Source organism: Crinia signifera, chromosome 4, assembly GCF_055691185.1.
Source record: "Crinia signifera chromosome 4, ASM5569118v1, whole genome shotgun sequence".
Lineage (NCBI taxonomy): Eukaryota > Metazoa > Chordata > Amphibia > Anura > Myobatrachidae > Crinia > Crinia signifera.
The window spans coordinates 335,290,578-335,316,124 of NC_139220.1; the positions used below are offsets into that span (position 1 = coordinate 335,290,578).

At 52.6% G+C, this 25,547-nt stretch overlaps 1 protein-coding gene across 1 annotated transcript; it reads left to right on the forward strand.

Annotated features, from left to right (window-relative positions):
- Positions 1 to 886: 886 nt before the first annotated feature.
- On the forward strand, positions 887 to 25,547 carry RNF167 (ring finger protein 167). The gene is made up of 10 exons (XM_083185793.1): positions 887 to 1,023; positions 5,346 to 5,449; positions 9,313 to 9,399; positions 9,927 to 10,049; positions 11,305 to 11,392; positions 11,470 to 11,560; positions 11,633 to 11,738; positions 15,394 to 15,487; positions 17,566 to 17,646; positions 24,845 to 25,547. The coding sequence occupies exons 2-10, from the start codon at positions 5,360 to 5,362 to the stop codon at positions 25,093 to 25,095; spliced, it is 1,011 nt and encodes a 336-aa protein (XP_083041919.1). The 5' UTR covers positions 887 to 1,023; positions 5,346 to 5,359; the 3' UTR covers positions 25,096 to 25,547.

The window sequence follows — 25,547 nt, forward strand, 5'->3', positions numbered from 1 at the left end:
GGGGGTACATGGTGTGTGGGGCAGAGGATGGGGGCACAGGGTGTGTGGGGCAGAGGTTGGGGGCACAGGTTGTGTGGGGCAGGGGATGGGGGCACAGGGTGTGTGGGGCAAGGGATGGGGGCACAGTGTGTGGGGCAGGGGATGAGGACACAGGGTGTGTGGGGCAGAGGATGGGGCACAGCATGTGTGGGGAAGAGGATGGGGCCACACAGTGTATGGGGCAGAGGACGGGGGTACAGGGTGTGTGGTGCAGAGGATCGGGGTATAGGTTGTGTGGGACAGAGGATGGGGGTACAGGGTGTGTGGGGCAGTGGATGGGGGCACAGGGTGTGTGGGGCAGAGGATGGGGTACAGGGTTTGTGGGACAGAGGATGGGGGTACAGGGTGTGTGGGGCAGAGGATGGGGGCACAGGGTGTGTGGGACAGAGGATGGGGCCGCAAGGTGTATGGGGCAGAGGACGGGGGTACAGGGTGTGTGGGCAGAGGATGGGGGCACAGGGTGTGTGGGGCAGAGGATGGAGCCTGAGGCACAGTGTGTGTGGGGCAGAGGATGGAGGCACAGTGTGTGTGGGGTAGGGGATGGGGGCACAGGGTGTGTGGGGCAGAGGATGGGGGTACAGGGTGTGTGGGGCAGAGGATGGGGGTACAGGGTGTGTGGGGCAGAGGATGGAGCCTGAGGCACAGTGTGTGTGGGGCAGAGGATGGAGGCACAGTGTGTGGGGGGCAGAGGATGGAGGCACAGGGTGTGTGGGGTAGGGGATGGGGGCACAGGGTGTATAACGCAGAGGCTCAGGGTCAGGTACAGTGGCGCACGCTCCCTCCTGGCTATTATCATCACTATCAGCAGCGATCACATGACCGGATGACGTCAGTGATATGGCCGCTACCATTATCCCTGTGCTGGGGGGAGGAGCCGGATATGGACGGTCCCGGGGCGGAGCCAGAATAGGAAAACACACAGATACTGACTGACCCTGAGGGAGAGACAGCCGAGGATGTAACCACTGAGAGACATCTCCACTGGTGAGACCCCTCATATGTACCCCCCTTATATCCCTATACTGTACCCCTCCCCTATATCCCTGTACTGTACCCCTCCCCTACACCCCCTGTACTGTACCCCTCCCCTATATACCTGTACTGTACCCCTCCCCTACACCCCCTGTACTGTACCCCTCCCCTATATCCCTGTACTGTACTCCTCCCCTACACCCCCTGTACTGTATCCCTCCCCTACACCCCCTGTACTGTACTCCTCCCCTATATCCCCTGTACTGTACCCCTATGTCCCTGTAATGTACCCCTCCCCTATATCCCCTGTACTGTACCCCTCCCTATATCCCTGTAATGTACCCCTCCCCTATATCCCCTGTACTGTACCCCTCCCTATATCCCTGTACTGTACTCCTCCCCTACACCCCCTGTACTGTACCCCTCCCCTACACCCCCTGTACTGTACTCCTCCCCTACACCCCCTGTACTGTACCCCTCCCCTATATCACTGTACTGTACCCCTCCCCTACACCCCCTGTACTGTACCCCTCCCCTATATCCCCTGTACTGTACTCCTCCCCTACACCCCCTGTACTGTACCCCTCCCCTACACCCCATGTACTGTACTTCTCCCCTATATCCCCTGTACTGTACCCCTATGTCCCTGTACTGTACCCCTCCCCTATATCCCCTGTACTGTACTCCTCCCCTATATCCCCTGTACTGTACTCCTCCCCTATATCCCCTGTACTGTACTCCTCCCCTATATCCCCTGTACTGTACCCCTCCCTATATCCCTGTACTGTACTCCTCCCCTATATCCCCTATACTGTACCCCTCCCTATATCCCTGTACTGTACTCCTCCCCTATATCCCCTGTACTGTACCCCTCCCCTATATCCCTGTACTGTAGCCCTGTACTGTAACACTCCCCTATATCCTCTGTACTGTACCCCTCCCCTATATCCCTGTACTGTACTCCTCCCCTGTACTTTCCCCCTATATCCCTATACTGTACCCCTCCCCTATATCCCCTGTACTGTACCCCTCCCTATATCCCCTGTACTGTACTCCTCCCCTACATCCCATGTACTGTACCCCTCCCTATATCCCTGTACTGTACCCCTCCCCTACACCCCATGTACTGTACTCCTCCCCTATATCCCCTGTACTGTACCCCTATGTCCCTGTACTGTACCCCTCCCCTATATCCCCTGTACTGTACTCCTCCCCTATATCCCCTGTACTGTACTCCTCCCCTATATCCCCTGTACTGTACCCCTCCCTATATCCCTGTACTGTACTCCTCCCCTATATCCCTGTACTGTACCCCTCCCTATATCCCTGTACTGTACTCCTCCCCTATATCCCCTGTACTGTACCCCTCCCCTATATCCCTGTACTGTAGCCCGGTACTGTAACCCTCCCCTATATCCTCTGTACTGTACCCCTCCCCTATATCCCTGTACTGTACTCCTCCCCTGTACTTTCCCCCTATATCCCTATACTGTACCCCTCCCCTATATCCCCTGTACTGTACCCCTCCCTATATCCCCTGTACTCCTCCCCTATATCCCCTGTACTGTACCCCTCCCTATATCCCTGTACTGTACCCCTCCCTATATCCCTGTACTGTACTCCTCCCCTATATCCCCTGTACTGTACCCCTCCCCTATATCCCTGTACTGTAGCCCTGTACTGTAACCCTCCCCTATATCCTCTGTACTGTACCCCTCCCCTATATCCCTGTACTGTACTCCTCCCCTGTACTTTCCCCCTATACTGTACCCCTCCCCTATATCCCCTGTACTGTACCCCTCCCTATATCCCCTGTACTGTACTCCTCCCCTATATCCCATGTACTGTACCCCTCCCTATATCCCTGTACTGTACCCCTCCCCTACACCCCATGTACTGTACTCCTCCCCTATATCCCCTGTACTGTACCCCTCCCTATATCCCTGTACTGTACTCCTCCCCTATATCCCTGTACTGTACTCCTCCCCTACACCCCCTGTACTGTACTCCTCCCCTATATCCCCTGTACTGTACTCATCCCCTATATACCCTGTACTGTACCACTCCCCAATATCTCCTGTACTGTACCCCTCCCCTACACCCCCTGTACTGTACCCCAGTGCTGTACCCCTCCCCTATATCCCCTGTACTGTACCCCTCCCCTACACCCCCTGTACTGTACTCCTCCCCTACACCCCCTGTACTGTACCCCTCCCCTATATACCCTGTACTGTACCACTGTATCCCTGTACTGTACTCCTCCCCTATATCCCCTGTACTTTACCCCTCCCCTATATACCCTGTACTGTACCCCTATATCTCTGTACTCCTCCCCTACACCCCCTGTACTATCCCCCTGTATCCCTGTAATGTACCCCTCCCCTACACCCCCTGTACTGTACCCCTGTATCCCTGTATTGTACCCCTCCCCTATATCCCTGTACTGTAGAGCTCCCCTCTACTGCCCCCTTTATCCGTGTACTGTACCCCCATACCCTATTCTGCCCCTATACCCTGTGTACCCCCATCACTGCGCCCCAGTGTTAATGTGCGTGAATCCCCGCTATGTGGCCAATAGGTCTACACCAAATGTCAGCATGCCCCAGGTCGACATAGACAAAAGGTTGACATAAAAATAGTTGACATGAGTTTTTTTGTGTCCATTTTTACATTTAATCACGTGGTCCTATAATGAGTGCCCTCGCCACGCTCCGCTGTGCCCGCTGCACGTTACCGCTCCCAATCATATTCCAAATGCTAAAAAAAAAAAAATCGGTAGTTGTTTCCTAGCACGGCGCCCATCGGGTCCCATCGCATACCATAACTTAAGGTATGCGATGGGACCCGATCAGACCCGACTGACCCAATTTTTAACATTCAAAGACGTTACCCGTACAATGAAAAATCGGTTGCATCGCATGCCATTATAATGATGTGACGTGACTGACCCGATTTTGCAACTGGACCCAATGTTAAGTTGTACCTGACACCCGATTTTACATTGGATCCAATGTTAAATGCCCCCCAGACCCGATTTTTAATTGTATACCCACCATAATGGTTAATTATTATTTCAAATCCCCCCCCCCCCCCCCCCCATTGTTAACGCCACACCACGATGAATGCCAACCCGAATCGCTTTGCAAGCGCAGCGAGTCCGCGAGGGGCGGAGGTACGCGCCCTCCAACCTTTTCATACCCCCACTATCCACGTGGAGTTGATTTTATATAGTGTGGCGAGCCCGAAGCGTGGCGAGCGGACGCATAATACGTGTGAAGTAATGCGCTTCCCCTCGCGGGGCTCACTTCGCTCGCCACGCTTCGGGTTGGCGTTGATCGTGGCATAGCGGTAACAATGGGGGGGGGGGCATTTGACATAGTAATTACCCATCACGGTGGGTATACAATTAAAAATGGGGTCTGGGGGGCATTTAACATTGGGTCCAATGTAAAAATCGGGTCGATCGCGTCGCATCGCATGCAATGCTACCGACTTTTCAGACCCGATGTCATACAATTAAAATCGTGGGCGCCATGCTAGGAAACAAGTACCAAAAATTTATTAAAAAAACTTTACATTTAATCTATGTCAGTGTAGGCAATGGCGACCCAAAGGCCGAATCCCAGACATCTGGGGGAACGTTAGAGGATTCTTCTTTGGTGAACTAGGGATGCCAATCACAGGGCATTTTTTTAATCCTGGGATTCAGGATTGTCATCCCTAATTAAATAAAAAGCCCCCTCCCCCAAATCGCATGGTGCGGCCATGAGCGGAGGTGCAGCAGAGTTTACAGGAGCGGCGGCTGGTAGATGGTTCAGTGGGGTTCTGGGAGCGGTGGCTGATCGGCGGGGTTCAGGAGCAATGGCTGGTTGGTGGTGCCAGCAGGGTTCCGGGAGCATCTGCTGAACGGCGGGGGGGCTGCGGGGTTCCGGAAGAGGTAACTGGTTGGCGGTGCAGCAAGGTTCCCGGAGCAGCGGCTGGTTGGCAGTGCGGCCAACGGGCTGCGCAGACTGAGCTTTGATCACGTCACACAAAGCCGGAGAGAGGAGCAACCGGCCAGCGTCTGATCAGGGAACTCAGCAGCTGCCTGGCATAAGACTGCTAATCCCGGGATAAAAAACTCCAATCCCGAGACTCAAAGCCCAGCAATTTTGGGGCCAAAAGGTGACAAAAGGCCTCCCCCCACCCTATGTGCTCAGTCATACTGTGTCTCTATGTATTAGTACCCTGATGTTCCCATTACTTACCAAACATTTCCTGATCAATATTTTCTATGTAGTACTCTAATGATCCCATTCCTTACCCAACATTTCCTATCAATATTTTCTCAAAAGGTTTGATACTCGAGATGGGGCGGATACCCCCTCAGTACAACATCTTCGGATCACTGCTATTAATTCTCCTTAGCACACCAGTCTCCCACTCATTCATATATGCGGTAAGACTATGTATCTGCTGTCATACTGAGCTTGTCACAGATGCTGTATGTACTAGTAATGGGATAATAGTGTCACACACACACAGGATACCTACACGTTATAGGGTCAGTGATCCATCTGATGGGATAATAGTGTCACACACACAGGATACCTACAAGCTATAGGGTCAGTGTCCCCTCTGATGGGATAATAGTGTCACACACACAGGATACCTACACGTTATAGGGTCAGTGATCCATCTGATGGGATAATAGTTTCACACACACACACAGGATACCTATAAGTTATAGGGTCAGTGACCCCTCTGATGGGATAATAGTGTCGCACACACACAGGATACCTATAAGTTATAGGGTCAGTGACCCCTCTGATGGGATAATAGTGTCGCACACACACAGGATACCTATAAGTTATAGTCAGTGACCCCTCTGATGGGATAATAGTGTCGCACACACACACACACACACACACACAGGATACCTATAAGTTATAGGGTCAGTGACCCCTCTGATGGGATAATAGTGTCACACACACACAGGATACCTATAAGTTATAGGGTCAGTGTCCCCTCTGATGGGATAATTGTGTCTCACACACACAGGATACCGATAAGTTATAGGGTCAGTGTCCCCTCTGATGGGATAATAGTGTCACACACACACAGAATACCTATAAGTTATAGGGACAGTGACCCCTCTGATGGGATAATAGTGTCACACACACAGGATACATGTAAGTTATAGGGTCAGTGTCCCCTCTGATGGGATAATCGTGTCACACATACAGGATACCGATAAGTTATAGGGTCAGTGACCCCTCTGATGGGATAATAGTGTCACACACACAGGATACATATAAGTTATAGGGTCAGTGTTCCCTCATGGGATAATAGTGTTACACACACACACAGAATACCTATAAGTTATAGGATCAGTGTCCCCTCTGATGGGATAAAAGTGTCACACACACACAGGATACCTATAAGTTATAGGGTCAGTGTCCCCTCTGATGGGATAATAGTGTCATTGACACACAGGATACTGATAAGTTATAGGGTCAGTGTCCCCTCTGATGGGATAATAGTGTCACACACACACAGGATACCTATAATTGATAGAGTCATTGACCCCTCTGATAGGATAATAGTGTCACACACACAGGATACCTATAAGTTATAGGATCAGTGTCCCCTCTGATGGGATAAAAGTGTCACACACAGGATACCTATAAGTTATAGGGTCAGTGTCCCCTCTGATGGGATAATAGTGTCACACACGGAATACCAATAAGTTATAGGGTCAGTGACCCCTCTGATGGGATAATAGTGTCACACACACAGGTTACCTATAAGTTATAGGGTCAGTGACCCCTCTGATGGGATAATAGTGTCACACACAGGATATCTATAAGTTATAGGGTCAGTGTTCCCTCATGGGATAATAGTGTTACACACACACAGAATACCTATGTTATAGGATCAGTGTCCCCTCTGATGGGATAAAAGTGTCACACACACACAGGATACCTATAAGTTATAGGGTCAGTGTCCCCTCTGATGGGATAATAGTGTCACACACGGAATACCAATAAGTTATAGGGTCAGTGACCCCTCTGATGGGATAATAGTGTCACACACACAGGTTACCTATAAGTTATAGGGTCAGTGACCCCTCTGATGGGATAATAGTGTCACACACACACACACACACACACACACACACACACACAGAGGACCTATAAGTTATAGGGTCAGTAACCCCTCTGATGGGATAATAGTGTAAATCACACACAGGATACCTATAAGTTATATGGTCAGTGTCCCCTCTGATGGGGTAATAGTGTCACACACACACACACACACACACACACACAGGATACCTATAAGTTATATGGTCAGTGTCCCCTCTGATGGGATAATAGTGTCACACACAGGATACCTATAAGTTATAGGGTCAGTGACCCCTCTGATGGGATAATAGTGTCACACACAGGATATCTATAAGTTATAGGGTCAGTAACCCCTCTGATGGGATAATAGTGTCACACACACACACACACACACACACACAGGATACCTATAAGTTATATGGTCAGTGTCCCCTCTGATGGGGTAATAGTGTCACACACACACACACAGGATACCTATAAGTTATATGGTCAGTGTCCCCTCTGATGGGATACAAGTTTCTCACACACACACACACACACACACACACACACACGATACCTATAAGTTATAGGGTCAGTGTCCCCTCTGATGGGATAAAAGTGTCACACACACACAGGTTACCTATAAGTTATAGGGTCAGTAACCCCTCTGATGGGATAATAGTGTCACACACACACACACACACACACACACACACACACAGTATACCTATAAGTTAAATTGTCAGTGTCCCCTCTGATGGGGTAATAGTACCACACACACACACAGGATACATATAAGTTATAGGGTCAGTGTCCCCTCTGATGCGATAATAGTGTCACACACAGGATACCTATAAGTTATAGGGTCAGTGACCCCTCTGATTGGATATTAGTGTCACACACACACACACACACGATAATAGTGTCACACACACACACACACAGGATACCTATAAGTTATAGGGTCAGTGTCCCCTCTGATGGGATAATAGTGTCACACACAGGATATCTATAAGTTATAGGGTCAGTGTCCCCTCTGATGGGATAATAGTGTCACACACACAGGAAACAAATAAGTTATAGGGTCAGTGTCCCCTCTGATGGGGTAATAGTGTCACACACACAGGATACCTATAAGTTATGGGGTCCGTGTCCCCTCTGATGGGATAAAAGTGTCACACACACACAGAATACCTATAAGTTATGGGGTCAGTGTCCCCTCTAATGGGATAAAAGTGTCACACACACACAGGTTACCTATAAGTTATAGGGTCAGTGTCCCCTCTGATGGGATAATAGTGTCACACAGGGAATACCAATAAGTTATAGGGTCAGTGACCCCTCTGATGGGATAATAGTGTCACACACACACACACACACACACACACACACACACACACAAGATACCTATAAGTTATGGGGTCAGTGTCCCCTCTGATGGGGTAATAGTGTCACACACACACAGGATACCTATAAGTTATATGGTCAGTGTCCCCTCTGATGGAATAATAGTGTCACACACACAGGATACCTATAAGTTATAGGGTCAGTGTCCCCTCTGATGGGATAATAGTGTCACATACAGGATATCTATAAGTTATAGGGTCAGTGTCCCCTCTGATGGGATAATAGTGTCACACACACAGGATACCTATAAGTCATAGGGTCAGTGTCCCCTCTGAAGGGATAATAGTGTCACACACAGGATATCTATAAGTTATAGGGTCAGTGTCCCCTCTGATGGGATAATAGTGTCACACACACAGGAAACAAATAAGTTATAGGGCCAGTGTCCCCTCTGATGGGGTAATAGTGTCACACACACAGGATACCTATAAGTTATGGGGTCAGTGTCCCCTCTGATGGGATAAAAGTGTCACACACACACAGAATACCTATAAGTTATGGGGTCAGTGTCCCCTCTGATGGGATAAAAGTGTCACACACACACAGGTTACCTATAAGTTATAGGGTCAGTGTCCCCTCTGATGGGATAATAGTGTCACACAGGGAATACCAATAAGTTATAGGGTCAGTGACCCCTCTGATGGGATAATAGTGTCACACACACACACACACACAAGATACCTATAAGTTATGGGGTCAGTGTCCCCTCTGATGGGATACGTGTCACACACACACACAGGATATATATATATATATATATATATATATTACAGGGTCAGCAGTGATATGTTTTTGTCTCTTTCAGTACTCAGATAAGAATGTTACTGAGCCGCAGGTGTTTGAGGATCTTCCTTCTCTGTTTGGTTCCCAGCTGCCAATAGAAGGACTGAGGGTAATTATTATCATTTTGTATTTCTGTAGTGCAGATGTTCGGCCTGTGAGCTTCCTCCCTCCCGCCCAGCCCATGGTCTCCCGCCCCCGCAGCCGTTATGTACTTAAACCTGTTATACTGCTACCTGCAGCCAGTTATCATTGTGCTGGACCACTCCATTCCGTGGCCTTCATACACCCACGTGGCACGCCGCCCGTGTCTGTAACCATTCCCCCTCTGACATGGTGTGTGACGGACCTGCTGATAGGGTTGTCAGGGCCCCTCCCCCTGAGCGTCCTGGTCATTGGAGCCACACATCTCTGAGCACTGATCAGACCTTACCAAGCAGGCCACATATGGCTGCTTGTATGGCGGTGGCAGCTGCAGTGCTGACCACTGTGCGCTCCTGCTTAGCGGGATGTCCATAGGGGCTCAGGGATTATCAGGGTGGTCAGCAAAGAGCCACTTGCTTATATTCCGCTCTGTGGTCAGGTTTGGTTATTTATTACTACATTATAATATCACATACTTCTGTACTTCTTCTGCAGGGCTACGTCATCCTAGCTGAGCCTACAAATGCCTGCGTGCCCATCGCACCCCCACCTGCCACTGCCAACAAGACCGTGTTCATTGCACTCATACGGAGATATGAATGCAACTTTGATATTAAGGTAACAGACACTAGAGAGCTATGAGCCGGCCCCTCCCCCTGCAGGGTGACACAGACAGAAGGGAGCTATGAGCAAGCCCCTCCCCCTGCAGGGTGACGCAGACAGAAGGGAGCTATGAGCACGCCCCTCCCCCTGCAGGGTGACAGACAGATGGGAGCTATGAGCCTGCCCCTCCCCCTGCAGGGTGACACAGACAGAAGGCGGCTATGAGCCTGCCCCTCCCCCTGCAGAGTGACACAGACAGAAGGGAGCTATGAGCCCGCCCCTCCCCCTGCAGGTTGACAGAGACAGAACGGAGCTATGAGCCTGCCCCTCCCCCTGCAGGGTGACACAGACAGAAGGGAGCTATGAGCCTGCCCCTCCCCCCTGCAGGGTGACGCAGACCGAACGGAGCTATGAGCCTGCCCCTCCCCCTACAGGGTGACACATACAGAAGGGAGCTATGAGCCGGCCACTCCCCCTGCAGGGTGACACATACAGAAGGGAGCTATGAGCCGGCCCCTCCCCCTGCAGGGTGACACATACAGAAGGGAGCTATGAGCCCGCCCCTCCCCCTGCAGGGTGACACAGACAGATGGGAGCTATGAGCCCGCCCCTCCCCCTGCAGGGTGACGAAGACAGAAGGGAGCCATGAGCCTGTCCCTCCCCCTGCAGGGTGACACAGACAGAAGGGAGCTATGAGCCGGCCCCTCCCCCTGCAGGGTGACACAGACAGATGGGAGCTATGAGCCCGCCCCTCCCCCTGCAGGGTGATGCAGACAGAAGGGGGCTATGAGCCGGCCCCTCCCCCTGCAGGGTGACAGACAGATGGGAGCTATGAGCCTGCCCCTCCCCCTGCAGGGTGACAGACAGAAGGGGGCTATGAGCCTGCCCCTCCTCCTGCAGGGTGACACAGAAGGGAGCTATGAGCCTGCCCCTCCCCCTGCAGGGTGACACAGAAGGGAGCTATGAGCCTGCCCCTCCCCCTGCAGGGTGACACAGACAGAAGGGAGCTGTGAGCCTACCCCTCCCCCTGCAGGGTGACACAGACAGAAGGGAGCTGTGAGCCTGCCCCTCCCCCTGCAGGGTGACACAGACAGAAGGGAGCTGTGAGCCCGCCCCTCCCCCTGCAGGGTGACACAGACAGAAGGGAGCTATAGGCCTGCCCCTCCCCCTGCAGGGTGACACAGTGACAGAATAACTCCTCCCCAGGGTGACATAGTTGTACGTTGGCCCCTCCCCCTGCAGGGTGATCATGTGCCTGTTTCCGGCCTAGGTCCTGCATGCACAGCTGTCGGGATACGATGCTGCTATCGTGCACAATGTTGATTCGGAGAATCTGCTGAATATGGCGGGGAATGAAGGTGAGTGAGTGCCCGTCGCGGTCTCGGTGCCCGCTTGCTGTGTGTGCCCTGGTGTCACGCTCCCCTCTCTCCTGCAGAGCACACGTACAGCCAGATCACCATCCCCTCTGTGTTCACCGGTGAGAGTGCAGGGAAGCGTCTGCTCAACCAGTTCTCTTACTATGACAGGTGAGGAATCATGTGACCCCCGCTGCTCGCCCGGCGTCTGGACTGCGCTATATAATCTCTCTCTCCCCACAGTGCCCACGTCTTCCTCATCCCGGAGTATTCCTTCAACCTGCAGTACTATCTCATCCCCTTCGTGGCGGTGGTGGCCATTATTATCCTGGTCATGTGCGGTGTGATGGTGAGTTCCTCCAACCTGGGGCTGCTGTCACTGTCTATGGCTGTGTGGTGAGTGCTGCTGCTGTCGTTGTCTATGGCAGTGTGGTGAGCGCTGCTGCTGTCACTGTCTATGGCTGTGCTGTGAGCACTGCTGCTGTCACTGTCTATGGCTGTGCTGTGAGCACTGCTGCTGTCACTGTCTATGGCTGTGCTGTGAGCGCTGCTGCTGTCGCTGCCTATGGCTGTGCTGTGAGCACTGCTGCTGTCACTGTCTATGGCTGTGTGGTGAGCGCTGCTGCTGTTGCTGTCTATGGCTGTGCTGTGAGCACTGCTGCTGTCACTGTCTATGGCTGTGTGGTGAGCGCTGCTGCTGTTGCTGTCTATGGCTGTGCTGTGAGCACTGTTGCTGTCACTGTTTATGGCTGTGTGGTGAGCGCTGCTGCTGTCACTGTCTATGGCTGAGCGCTGCTGCTGTCACTGTCTATGGCTGTGTGGTGAGTGCTGCTGCTGTCACTGTCTATGGCTGTGTGGTGAGTGCTGCTGCTGTCACTGTCTATGGCTGTGTGGTGAGTGCTGCTGTTGTCACTGTCTATGGCTGTGTGGTGAGTGCTGCTGTTGTTGCTGTCTATGGCTGTGTGGTGAGTGCTGCTGCTGTCACTGTTTATGGCTGTGTGGTGAGTGCTGCTGCTGTCACTGTCTATGGCTGTGTGGTGTGTGCTGCTGTTGTTGTTGCTGTCTATGGCTGTGTTGTGAGCACTGCTGCTGTTGTTGCTGTCTATGGCTGTGTGGTGAGTGCTGCTGCTGTCACTGTCTATGGCTGTGTGGTGAGTGCTGCTGCTGTTGCTGTCTATGGCTGTGTGGTGAGCGCTGCTGCTGTCACTGTCTATGGCTGAGCGCTGCTGCTGTCACTGTCTATGGCTGTGTGGTGAGTGCTGCTGCTGTCACTGTCTATGGCTGTGTGGTGAGTGCTGCTGCTGTCACTGTCTATGGCTGTGTGGTGAGTGCTGCTGCTGTCACTGTTTATGGCTGTGTGGTGAGTGCTGCTGCTGTCACTGTCTATGGCTGTGTGGTGAGTGCTGCTGTTGTTGCTGTCTATGGCTGTGTGGTGAGTGCTGCTGTTGTTGCTGTCTATGGCTGTGTGGTGAGTGCTGCTGCTGTCACTGTTTATGGCTGTGTGGTGAGTGCTGCTGCTGTCACTGTCTATGGCTGTGTGGTGAGTGCTGCTGTTGTTGTTGCTGTCTATGGCTGTGTTGTGAGCACTGCTGCTGTTGTTGCTGTCTATGGCTGTGTGGTGAGTGCTGCTGCTGTCTATGGCTGTGTGGTGAGTGCTGCTGCTGTTGCTGTCTATGGCTGTGTGGTGAGTGCTGCTGCTGTCACTGTTTATGGCTGTGTGGTGAGCGCTGCTGCTGTCGCTGTCTATGGCTGTGTGGTGAGCGCTGCTGCTGTCGCTGTCTATGGCTGTGTGGTGAGCGCTGCTGCTGTCACTGTCTATGGCTGTGTGGTGAGTGCTGCTGCTGTTGCTGTCTATGGCTGTGCTACTAGCAATGCTGCTGTCACTGTCTATGGCTGTGTGGTGAGCGCTGCTGCTGCTGTTGATGCCTATGGCTGTGTAGTAAGCACTGCTGCTGTCTATGGCTGTGTTGTGAGCCCTGCTGCTGTTGCTGTCTATGGCTGTGTTGTGAGCACTGCTGCTGTCTATGGCTGTGTGGTGAGCACTGCTGCTGTTGCTGTCTATGGCTGTGTTGTGAGCACTGCTGCTGTCGCTGTCTATGGCTGTGTTGTGAGCACTGCTGCTGTCTATGGCTGTGTGGTGAGCACTGCTGCTGTTGCTGTCTACAGCTGTGTTGTGAGCACTGCTGCTGTCCCTGTCTATGGCTGTGTGGTGAGTGCTGCTGCTGTCACTGTCTATGGCTGTGTGGTGAGCGCTGCTGCTGCTGTTGATGCCTATGGCTGTGGGGTGAGCACTGCTGCTGTTGCTGTCTATGGCTGTGTAGTGAGCACTGCTGCTGTCACTGTCTATGGCTGTGTTGTGAGTGCTGCTGCTGTTGCTGTCTATGGCTGTGTGGTGAGCGCTGCTGCTGTTGCTGTCTATGGCTGTGTGGTGAGCACTGCTGCTGTCACTGTCTATGGCTGTGCTGTGATCACTGCTGCTGTCACTGTCTATGGCTGTGTGGTGAGTGCTGCTGCTGTCACTGTCTATGGCTGTGTGGTGAGCGCTGCTGCTGCTGTTGATGCCTATGGCTGTGGGGTGAGCACTGCTGCTGTTGCTGTCTATGGCTGTGTGGTGAGCACTGCTGCTGTTGCTGTCTATGGCTGTGTTGTGAGCACTGCTGCTGTCTATGGCTGTGTGGTGAGCACTGCTGCTGTCTATGGCTGTGTTGTGAGCACTGCTGCTGTTGCTGTCTATGGCTGTGTGGTGAGCACTGCTGCTGTCACTGTCTATGGCTGTATGGTGAGTGCTGCTGCTGTTGCTGTCTATGGCTGTGTGGTGAGCACTGCTGCTGTCTATGGCTGTGTGGTGAGCACTGCTGCTGTCCCTGTCTATGGCTGTGTGGTGAGCGCTGCTGCTGTCGCTGTCTATGGCTGTGCTGTGATCACTGCTGCTGTCACTGTCTATGGCTGTGTGGTGAGTGCTGCTGCTGTCACTGTCTATGGCTGTGTGGTGAGTGCAGCTGCTGCTGTTGATGCCTATAGCTGTGGGGTGAGCACTGCTGCTGTTGCTGTCTATGGCTGTGTGGTGAGCACTGCTGCTGTCGCTGTCTATGGCTGTGTGGTGAGTGCTGCTGCTGTTGCTGTGTGGTGAGCACTGCTGCTGTCACTGTCTATGGCTGTGTGGTGAGCGCTGCTGCTCTCACTGTCTATGGCTGTGTGGTGAGCACTGCTGCTGTCGCTGTCTATGGCTGTGTTGTGAGCACTGCTGCTGTTGCTGTCTATGGCTGTGTGGTGAGCACTGCTGCTGTCGCTGTCTATGGCTGTGTGGTGAGCACTGCTGCTGTCGCTGTCTATGGCTGTGTGGTGAGCACTGCTGCTGTTGCTGTCTATGGCTGTGTGGTGAGCACTGCTGCTGTTGCTGTCTATGGCTGTGTGGTGAGCACTGCTGCTGTCGCTGTCTATGGCTGTGTGGTGAGCACTGCTGCTGTCGCTGTCTATGGCTGTGTGGTGAGCACTGCTGCTGTCGTTGTCTATGGCTGTGTGGCTTGCTTTAATAGCAGTGTGCACTGCGCTGGTGGAGTATTACTGTGTGTAACTACAGGCAGCTAATGCAGTGGACTTGGGTCTCTCCCTCCCCTGTAAGCATGCTGTTGGCCTCCAGGGGGCAGTGCAGCCACTGAGATGGGGATAAGGGAGTAGGTGCTGTCACTGCGTGTCAGGCATCTCTTATCTACATGTAACATTACCTGTCAGATAAGGTGTGTTCCGTGTACCAGACACGGTGCCCGACCATTGTCTAGGCCTCGCTCTCCTGATCTCTGTATTGTTCTGTCCTGTGCCAGGCGCTGTGTCTGCACTTGTAGTTCCACAGCTGGTGCCAATTATAATCCTGTGCTATCCAGCTGGATGTAAAGGTGCCGATTTGGTAAGAGATGCTGGGACTTGTAGTTCCACAGCTGGACCCCTGTATAAGCTATAGAGCCCCTCCGTGTGTTACTGACTGCGCGGTTTCTGTCTCCTCCCAGGTGGCGCGATGCGTCCAGCACAGGAAGAAGCTGCGCAGGAACCGTCTGTCCAAGGACCAGCTCAAGAAGATCCCCATTCATAAGTTTAAGAAAGGTGAGTATGGGGTGACCTGGGTGGGAGCGGGCAGTGGTGTACTTACTATATATACGCAGATGAGTAACATGCCTGGGTGTATGGGTAGGGTTACCACCTTTGTGTTGAGAGATTCCCAGACAGTGGCCCGCCCATTGACACACCCACAGCCCACCCACTGACCCGCACCCAGCTCCACCCCTTGACCCACCTTATGGTTTTTTTTAACCTTTGCTTCAGTTTTATTTTTGATTGTTCACACACCATAATGCCAGTTACATGTTACATCACACACAGTAATGCCCATTACACGTTATGCCACACACCGTGATGCCCATTACATGTTACGCCATACATCACTATTACACGTTATGCCAGGACTCAACACATTTTTTGTAAAGGAGGGAAAACATGGGCCGTGCGCGCCAATAATTTTCAACATCATGCCGATTACACGTCACACACCCATTACATAGTATACTACATGCCATAATGCCCATTACATGTTATGCTACACACCGTAATGCCCATTACACGTTATGCCACACACCGTAATGCCCATTACACGTTATACCAAACACCGTAATGCCCATTACACGTTATACCAAACACCGTAATGCACATTACATGTTATACCAAACACCGTAATGCCCACTATATATAATACCACACGCCGTTAAGCCGGTTACATATAAGTACTGCTTGCCTACATGCTCGTTGCTATGGGTTTCATTCTTGATGCCAAGGGTTTCATATTTCATGCTCGATGTCAGGAATTGCATGCTGTGTGCCAGGGGGGTACATACACCATGCCAGGGATTATATGCTCTTGCAAAGGGGGGAGTTACAGGTGAGGCTAGGCAGAGGGAGCAGTGAGGACAGGCACTGGCAGGCTGAGCGGTGAGGCCAGGCAGGGGGAGCGGTGAGGCCAGGCAGGGGGAGCGGTGAGGCCAGGCACTGGCAGGCTGAGCGGTAAGGCCAGGCAGGGGGAGCGGTGAGGCCAGGCAGGGGGAGCGGTGAGGCCAGGCAGGGGGAGCGGTGAGGCCAGGCACTGGCAGGCTGAGCGGTGAGGCCAGGCAGGGGGAGCGGTGAGGCCAGGCACGGTGAGCGGTGAGGCCAGGCACGGTGAGCGGTGAGGCCAGGCACTGGCAGGCTGAGCGGTAAGGCCAGGCAGGGGGAGTGGTGAGGCCAGGCAGGGGGAGCGGCAAGGCCAGGCACGATGAGGCCAGGCACTGGCAGGCTGAGCGGCGAGGCCAGGCAGGGGAAGCGGCGAGGCCAGGCACTGGCAGGCTGATCGGTAAGGCCATGCAGGGCAGAGCGGTGAGGCCAGGCACAGTGAGCGGTGAGGCCAGGCAGGGGGAGTGGGGAGGCCAGGCACGGGCAGGCTGAGCGGTAAGGCCAGGCAGGTGGAGTGGTGAGGCCAGGCAGGGGGAGCGGCAAGGCCAGGCACAATGAGGCCAGGCACTGGCAGGCTGAGCGGCGAGGCCAGGCAGGGGGAGCGGCGAGGCCAGGCAGGGGAAGCGGCGAGGCCAGGCACTGGCAGGCTGATCGGTAAGGCCATGCAGGGCAGAGCGGTGAGGCCAGGCACAGTGAGCGGTGAGGCCAGGCAGGGGGAGTGGGGAGGCCAGGCACGGGCAGGCTGAGCGGTAAGGCCAGGCAGGGGGAGTGGTGAAGCAGGCACGGTGAACGGTAAGGCCAGGCAGTCTCCGGTCCTCTCTCCTCCCCATAGACGTCCTGGAGACGGGCGTGTCGGGTGTTCTCTGGTCCTCTCACCTCCCCATAGACGTCATGGTGGGTGTGTCTGGTGTCAATGCTCTGGTCTCCATACCATCAGTGACTGCAATCCCTCCACGCAGCCTCCTTATCTCCACCAATAGTATCCAAACTTTCCACAGTAATAACCTGCACCGGGCTGGGACCTCACCGCTGTGTGTGACGTGCGAGGCAACCCATGCCACTCCAACTGCTGGGGAAGTCACCTGACAGCAGAATGGTAACGGGGCATACAGTTGGAGTGGCACTGATTGCTGGAGCGCAGGGTAAGGGGCAGCTGTGCAGGTAAGGATGTTATAATTAATATGTGGCCTATTGTGTGTCAGGGGACGGGTATGACGTGTGCGCCATCTGTCTGGAGGAGTATGAGGAAGGTGACAAGTTGCGTGTCCTTCCGTGTTCTCACGGTAAGTCTGCTACCGATGTACCAGGAACCATATCTATCCCCAGCATAATCGCATGAGGGAAACGCTCTCCTGACTCTGAGCTGCCAGCTGTGTATTGGGAATGTGCATGCTATGCTGGTCCCCCCGGTGTGTGTATTGGGGTGCTATGCTGGTCCCCCGGTGTGTGTGTGTATTGGGAATGTGCATGCTATGCTGGTCCCCCGGTGTGTGTGTGTATTGGGGTGCTATGCTGGTCCCCCGGTGTGTGTGTGTATTGGGGTGCTATGCTGGTCCCCCGGTGTGTGTGTATTGGGGTGTTATGCTGGTCCCCCGGTGTGTGTGTATTGGGGTGCTATGCTGGTCCCCCGGTGTGTGTGTGTATTGGGGTGCTATGCTGGTCCCCCGGTGTGTGTGTATTGGGGTGTTATGCTGGTCCCCCGGTGTGTGTGTATTGGGGTGCTATGCTGGTCCCCCGGTGTGTGTGTGTATTGGGGTGTTATGCTGGTCCCCCGGTGTGTGTGTGTATTGGGAATGTGCATGCTATGCTGGTCCCCCGGTGTGTGTGTGTATTGGGGTGCTATGCTGGTCCCCCGGTGTGTGTGTATTGGGGTGTTATGCTGGTCCCCCGGTGTGTGTGTATTGGGGTGCTATGCTGGTCCCCCGGTGTGTGTGTGTATTGGGGTGTTATGCTGGTCCCCCGGTGTGTGTGTGTGTATTGGGAATGTGCATGCTATGCTGGTCCCCCGGTGTGTGTGTGTATTGGGGTGCTATGCTGGTCCCCCGGTGTGTGTGTATTGGGGTGTTATGCTGGTCCCCCGGTGTGTGTGTATTGGGGTGCTATGCTGGTCCCCCGGTGTGTGTGTGTATTGGGGTGTTATGCTGGTCCCCCGGTGTGTGTGTGTATTGGGAATGTGCATGCTATGCTGGTCCCCCGGTGTGTGTGTGTATTGGGGTGCTATGCTGGTCCCCCGGTGTGTGTGTATTGGGGTGTTATGCTGGTCCCCCGGTGTGTGTGTATTGGGGTGCTATGCTGGTCCCCCGGTGTGTGTGTGTATTGGGAATGTGCATGCTATGCTGGTCCCCCGGTGTGTGTGTATTGGGGTGTTATGCTGGTCCCCCGGTGTGTGTGTATTGGGGTGCTATGCTGGTCCCCCGGTGTGTGTGTGTATTGGGGTGTTATGCTGGTCCCCCGGTGTGTGTGTGTGTATTGGGAATGTGCATGCTATGCTGGTCCCCCGGAGTGTGTATTGGGAATGTGCATGCTATGCTGGTCCCCCGGAGTGTGTGTGTATTGGGAATGTGCATGCTATGCTGGTCCCCCGGTGTGTGTGTGTATTGGGGTGTTATGCTGGTCCCCCGGTGTGTGTGTGTATTGGGGTGCTATGCTGGTCCCCCGGTGTGTGTGTGTGTTGGGGTGTTATGCTGGTCCCCTGGTGTGTGTGTGTGTATTGGGGTGTTATGCTGGTCCCCCGGTGTGTGTGTGTATTGGGGTGTTATGCTGGTCCCCCGGTGTGTGTGTGTGTGTGTATTGGGGTGTTATGCTGGTCCCCCGGTGTGTCTATTAGGAGGTACAGCGTTACACCCCGTGTGTGTATCGGGGACTTACGCTGTACCCCCGGTCTGAGCGTCCTCTGTCTTTGCAGCGTACCACAGCAGCTGTGTGGACCCCCGGCGTTTGTGTATATATTAGGGTGTTATGCTGGTCCCCGGTGTGTGTGTATTAGGGTGTTACGCTGGTTCCCCCGGTGTGTGTGTATTAGTACCCCCGTGTGTGTGTATTGGGGTGTTATGCTGGTCCCCCGGTGTGTGTGTGTACTGGGGTGTTATGCACCCCCCGTGTGTGTATTAGGGTGTAATGCTGGTCCCCCGGTGTGTGTGTGTGTGTGTGTATTAGGATGTTATGCTGGTCCCCCGGTGTGTGTGTGTGTATTAGGATGTTATGCTGGTCCCCCGGTGTGTGTGTGTGTATATTTGGGTGTTACGCTGGTACCCTGGTGTGTCTATTAGGATATTATGCTGGTCCCCCGGTGTGTGTGCGTGTGTGTGTATTAGGATGTTAAGATGGTCCCCCGGTGTGTGTGTGTGTCTGTATTAGGATGTTATGCTGGTCCCCCGGTGTGTGTGTATTAGGGTGTTACGCTGGTCTCCCAGTGTGTGTGTGTGTGTGTGTGTGTTGGGGTGCTATGCTGGTCCCCCGGTGTGTGTATATTAGGGTGTTACGCTGGTCCTCCAGTGTGTGTGTATATTAGGTTGTAATGCTGGTCCCCTGGTGTGTGTGTGTGTGGAGGGGTTACGCTGTACCACGGTCTGACCGTCCTCTGTCTTTGCAGCGTAACACAGCAGCTGTGTGGACCCCCGGTGTGTGTGTGTATTGGGGTGTCATGCTGGTCCTCCAGTGTGTGTGTATATTAGGAAAAAGAGAGACCAACCGAGGTTGGTATGGAGCGCTTGCCAGGGGTGGTTTAGTCAAATAGCTGCTGCTTAAGGGAGTAGTCAGCTCCCAGATGGAAAAAAGGGCGTTTAAATAAAAAGTGAAGCAGCGCTGATACTACAATGTAGCAAATTTATTACACAATAAAAGCAAGAATAAAATACATTAAAATGAACCAATTGGTGCAAAAAATGACAAAGATAAATAGAGACTGGACCCAATTATAGTCACCAATGATGGAAGGTAATGAAACCTGCTCTGATCTAGAAGAATTGGAGGGAGTCCTTTACGGCCACTTGAATGGTGTCCTGAAGCGGAGATGTTTTTAATGGACTACAACCGATGGCAAGAGTGGAATTAGCCTGATCGGGAGTCCCGCTGATGTAGATGGTCAGGTATCCAGACAAGGAATATTGGCTTGAGACTCTTAGAAAGGTCGGCTTTCGATCAGAAATTTTTTAGCAGGTGGGGCAATCCTTAGTGCAGATGGAGGTCTTAGAGGTGATGTGGGTCCAGGCAAGGGGTCTCACCAACGCGTTTCGCAGTTCTCAGACTGCTTTGTCAAGGTGTCTGTTTGGGTCAATGGGAGCCATTTTTATACCTGACTGCCCATGTGTTGATTTGCATACCACATTGGTTCAAAGTACAAAAATACATAAAAACACTGAATAGAGTTACTCGGAGACAAAAGGCATTGAACATAATTATATATTGGTGATTAGGTGGCTGTTTTAATTCAAATGTAAGTCAAAAAACGTATTTATAAAACAAATAATGTATAAAGCACTTCCGGGTTATTACTCGGTCATCACTGATGTGACAACTTCCGGTTTGGTGCTGATCGTTTAAAAAAAACTATTGTAAGGACATTTTTTTTGAAACCACAAATGTTTAAGGTATCATTCAATTATAGACACATATATATTGAAATGATTCCTTTTAATGATAGCGGTACCAAAAAGGCTATTACCCTGATCCAACTGTCATTTCTAGGTATTAGATCTATTTCTATTATTATTATTTTTTATCCTGGTATCTGCATTGTAGAATATAGACCCTTATTGTTCAATTTAAGTATACATCTGATATGATTATTGATTCCTAATCTGTGATAACCATCGAAGATACAATCGAAGATACATCTTATATGCATGCATACAATTTTCTGCTAATACCTGTGTATAAAGTATGTCTCTTATGCCATCATTATCATTATGTTATGTATCCCCTTTTTATTTATGTATATATATTTTCTCATAACGTTGTAGTCTCCTGAATCTCATCTGAGAGAAAAAGTTACCATAGGTAAAATATAATCTATACTTCCATTGTATATATGTGAATAGATGTTTGACACATAAAAAACTATTTGTGCTTCACTATTCCCTGTTAGTTGCCATGACTACGTCCACCAAAGCGCCACACTCCGGACGCAATATATACTTATGAACTTGCAGGTGTTGCCAAGACAACACACACGCGAGAAGCGATATCCGGAAATAATGAGCGCTTAATATGACACGCATATTGCGTTCCAGCCAGCCGGAAATATGTACCACAATCAGGCTGTAATATAGCTGGACCGGATGTGACGTGTGCACTGAAGCTTGGCGTAGCGTCATTTCCGATCTAACCAGGTACCCATGGCAACTGGACTGGTACACTACAGGACTGGAAGTGACGTGCGCACCGACTAAGGCCGGGCGTAACGTCACTTCCGGTTTCTGCGATCTACACAAATATCACGCTTTCACAGCTACAGGATATATGTGAGTAACTGGGCCATTACCTTGTATACTAGCCACACTCTAAATAAACACATTATAAGTTTTATCACTACCGTATGTCCTTACAATAGTTTTTTTTTAAACGATCAGCACCAAACCGGAAGTTGTCACATCAGTGATGACCGAGTAATAACCCGGAAGTGCTTTATACATTATTTGTTTTATAAATACGTTTTTTGACTTACATTTGAATTAAAACAGCCACCTAATCACCAATATATAATTATGTTCAATGCCTTTTGTCTCCGAGTAACTCTATTCAGTGTTTTTATGTATTTTTGTACTTTGAACCAATGTGGTATGCAAATCAACACATGGGCAGTCAGGTATAAAAATGGCTCCCATTGACCCAAACAGACACCTTGACAAAGCAGTCTGAGAACTGCGAAACGCGTTGGTGAGACCCCTTGCCTGGACCCACATCACCTCTAAGACCTCCATCTGCACTAAGGATTGCCCCACCTGCTAAAAAATTTTTGATCGAAAGCCGACCTTTCTAAGAGTCTCAAGCCAATATTCCTTGTCTGGATACCTGACCATCTACATCAGCGGGACTCCCGATCAGGCTAATTCCACTCTTGCCATCGGTTGTAGTCCATTAAAAACATCTCCGCTTCAGGACACCATTCAAGTGGCCGTAAAGGACTCCCTCCAATTCTTCTGGATCAGAGCAGGTTTCATTACCTTCCATCATTGGTGACTATAATTGGGTCCAGTCTCTATTTATCTTTGTCATTTTTTGCACCAATTGGTTCATTTTAATGTATTTTATTCTTGCTTTTATTGTGTAATAAATTTGCTACATTGTAGTATCAGTGTGTGTATATTAGGTTGTAATGCTGGTCCCCTGGTGTGTGTGGAGGGGTTACGCTGTACCCCCGGTCTGAACGTCTCCTGACTTTGCAGCGTATCACAGCAGCTGTGTGGACCCCCCGGTGTGTGTGTGTGTGTGTGTATTGGGGTGTCACGCTGTACCCCCGGTCTGAACGTCTCCTGACTTTGCAGCGTATCACAGCAGCTGTGTGGGCCCCCAGTGTGTGTGTATTGGGGTGTAACGCTGTACCCCCGGTCTGAGCGTCCTCTGTCTTTGCAGCGTACCACAGCAGCTGTGCGGACCCCTGGTGTGTGTGTATTGGGGTGTCACGCTGTACCCCCGGTCTGAGCGTCCTCTGTCATTGCAGCGTACCACAGCAGCTGTGTGGACCCCCCGGTGTGTGTGTGTGTGTATTGGGGTGTCACGCTGTACCCCCGGTCTGAGCATCTCCTATCTTTGCAGCGTACCACAGCAGCTGTGTGGACCCCCGGTGTGTGTGTATTGGGGTGTCACGCTGTACCCCCGGTCTGAGCGTCTCCTGTCTTTGCAGCGTACCACAGCAGCTGTGTGGACCCCCGGTGTGTGTGTATTGGGGTGTCACGCTGTACCCCCGGTCTGAGCGTCTCCTGTCTTTGCAGCGTACCACAGCAGCTGTGCGGACCTCCGGTGTGTGTGTGTATTGGGGTGTTACGCTGTACCCCCGGTCTGAGCGTCCTCTGTCTTTGCAGCGTACCACAGCAGCTGTGTGGACCCCCGGTGTGTGTGTATTGGGGTGTCACGCTGTACCCCCGGTCTGAGCGTCCTCTGTCTTTGCAGCGTATCACAGCAGCTGTGTGGACCCCCCCGGTGTGTGTGTATTGGGGTGTTACGCTGTACCCCCCGGTCTGAACACCTACTGACTTTGCAGCGTACCACAGCAGCTGTGTGGACCCCCGGTGTGTGTGTATTGGGGTGTCACGCTGTACCCCCGGTCTGAGCGTCCTCTGTCTTTGCAGCGTACCACAGCAGCTGTGTGGACCCCCGGTGTGTGTGTGTATTGGGGTGTCATGCTGTACCCCCGGTCTGAGCGTCCTCTGTCATTGCAGCGTACCACAGCAGCTGTGTGGACCTCCGGTGTGTGTGTGTTGGGGTGTTACGCTGTACCCCCGGTCTGAGCGTCTCCTGTCTTTGCAGCGTACCACAGCAGCTGTGTGGACCCCCGGTGTGTGTGTATTGGGGTGTTACGCTGTACCCCCGGTCTGAGCGTCTCCTGTCTTTGCAGCGTACCACAGCAGCTGTGTGGACCCCCGGTGTGTGTGTATTGGGGTGTCACGCTGTACCCCCGGTCTGAGCGTCCTCTGTCTTTGCAGCGTACCACAGCAGCTGTGTGGACCCTCGGTGTGTGTGTATTGGGGTGTCACGCTGTACCCCCGGTCTGAGCGTCCTCTGTCTTTGCAGCGTACCACAGCAGCTGTGTGGACCCCCGGTGTATGTGTGTGTGTGTGTATAGGGGTGTTACGCTGTACCCCCGGTCTGAGTTTCTCCTGTCTTTGCAGCGTACCACAGCAGCTATGTGGACCCCCGGTGTGTGTGTGTGTGTGTGTGTATTGGGGTGTTACGCTGTACCCCCCGGTCTGAACACCTACTGACTTTGCAGCGTACCACAGCAGCTGTGTGGACCCCCGGTGTGTGTGTATTGGGGTGTCACGCTGTACCCCCGGTCTGAGCGTCCTCTGTCTTTGCAGCGTACCACAGCAGCTGTGCGGACCCCCGGTGTGTGTGTGTGTGTGTGTGTGTGTGTGTATTGGGTGTTATGCTGTACCCCCGGTATGAGCGTCCTCTGTCTTTGCAGCGTACCACAGCAGCTGTGTGGACCCCCCGGTGTGTGTGTATTGGGGTGTCACGCTGTACCCCCGGTCTGAGCGTCCTCTGTCTTTGCAGCGTACCACAGCAGCTGTGTGGACCCCTGGTGTGTGTGTATTGGGGTGTCACGCTGTACCCCCGGTCTGAGCGTCCTCTGTCATTGCAGCGTACCACAGCAGCTGTGTGGACCCCCCGGTGTGTGTGTGTATTGGGGTGTTACGCTGTACCCCCGGTCTGAGCGTCCTCTGTCTTTGCAGTGTACCACATAGCTGTGTGGACCCCCCGGTGTGTGTGTATTGGGGTGTCACGCTGTACCCCCGGTCTGAGCGTCCTCTGTCTTTGCAGCGTACCACAGCAGCTGTGTGGACCCCTGGCTCACGAAGACCAAGAAGAGCTGTCCCGTCTGCAAACACCGCGTCCTGCGTTCGGACGATGACTCGGACTCGGAGGGCGGGGGGGATGCTGCCGCAGATGGTGACGACGAGCGCACCCCCCTGCTACGGCCATCGCCATCGTTTGGAAGCATGGCGGATTCTACTCCAACTCCCTCAGTGCAAGAGCAGGGGCCGGTCTGCACTACAGCGGTGGTCGTCTGAGACCGCCTGACCCAATCACCCACTGGGCAGTGCCCGCAACCCTCCCCTCTGTGACTGACCGACGTACATTTGTGTCTGCACCTAAAGTATTTTATTGCCACGCGGTGATGTTGGTTCTGGTTCCCATGATCCTTTGCAGTGTGACACACCCCCCCCCCCCCCCCCCCCATATCCAGTGATTTAATACTCTGCCAATAGGATGGATATCTCTTATGTGTAATAATTATGCTGCTGCTGTCAGATGGTCTCAGCTAGAAGAGAATGAGGCGCACCCCCCCCCCCCCCCCCCCCACCTAGGGAAGCCAGTCTAGGAGCTTCTCCTGTCTAGGGCTGGTATAGTGGACCACCGCTGGCATCCCCACCACCTGTGTGTGTATTACATTCTGACCTCTGTAATTAATCTGAATCTAATTATCCTGTACAGGTTTTTATAAATTACATTTCTTAACGAA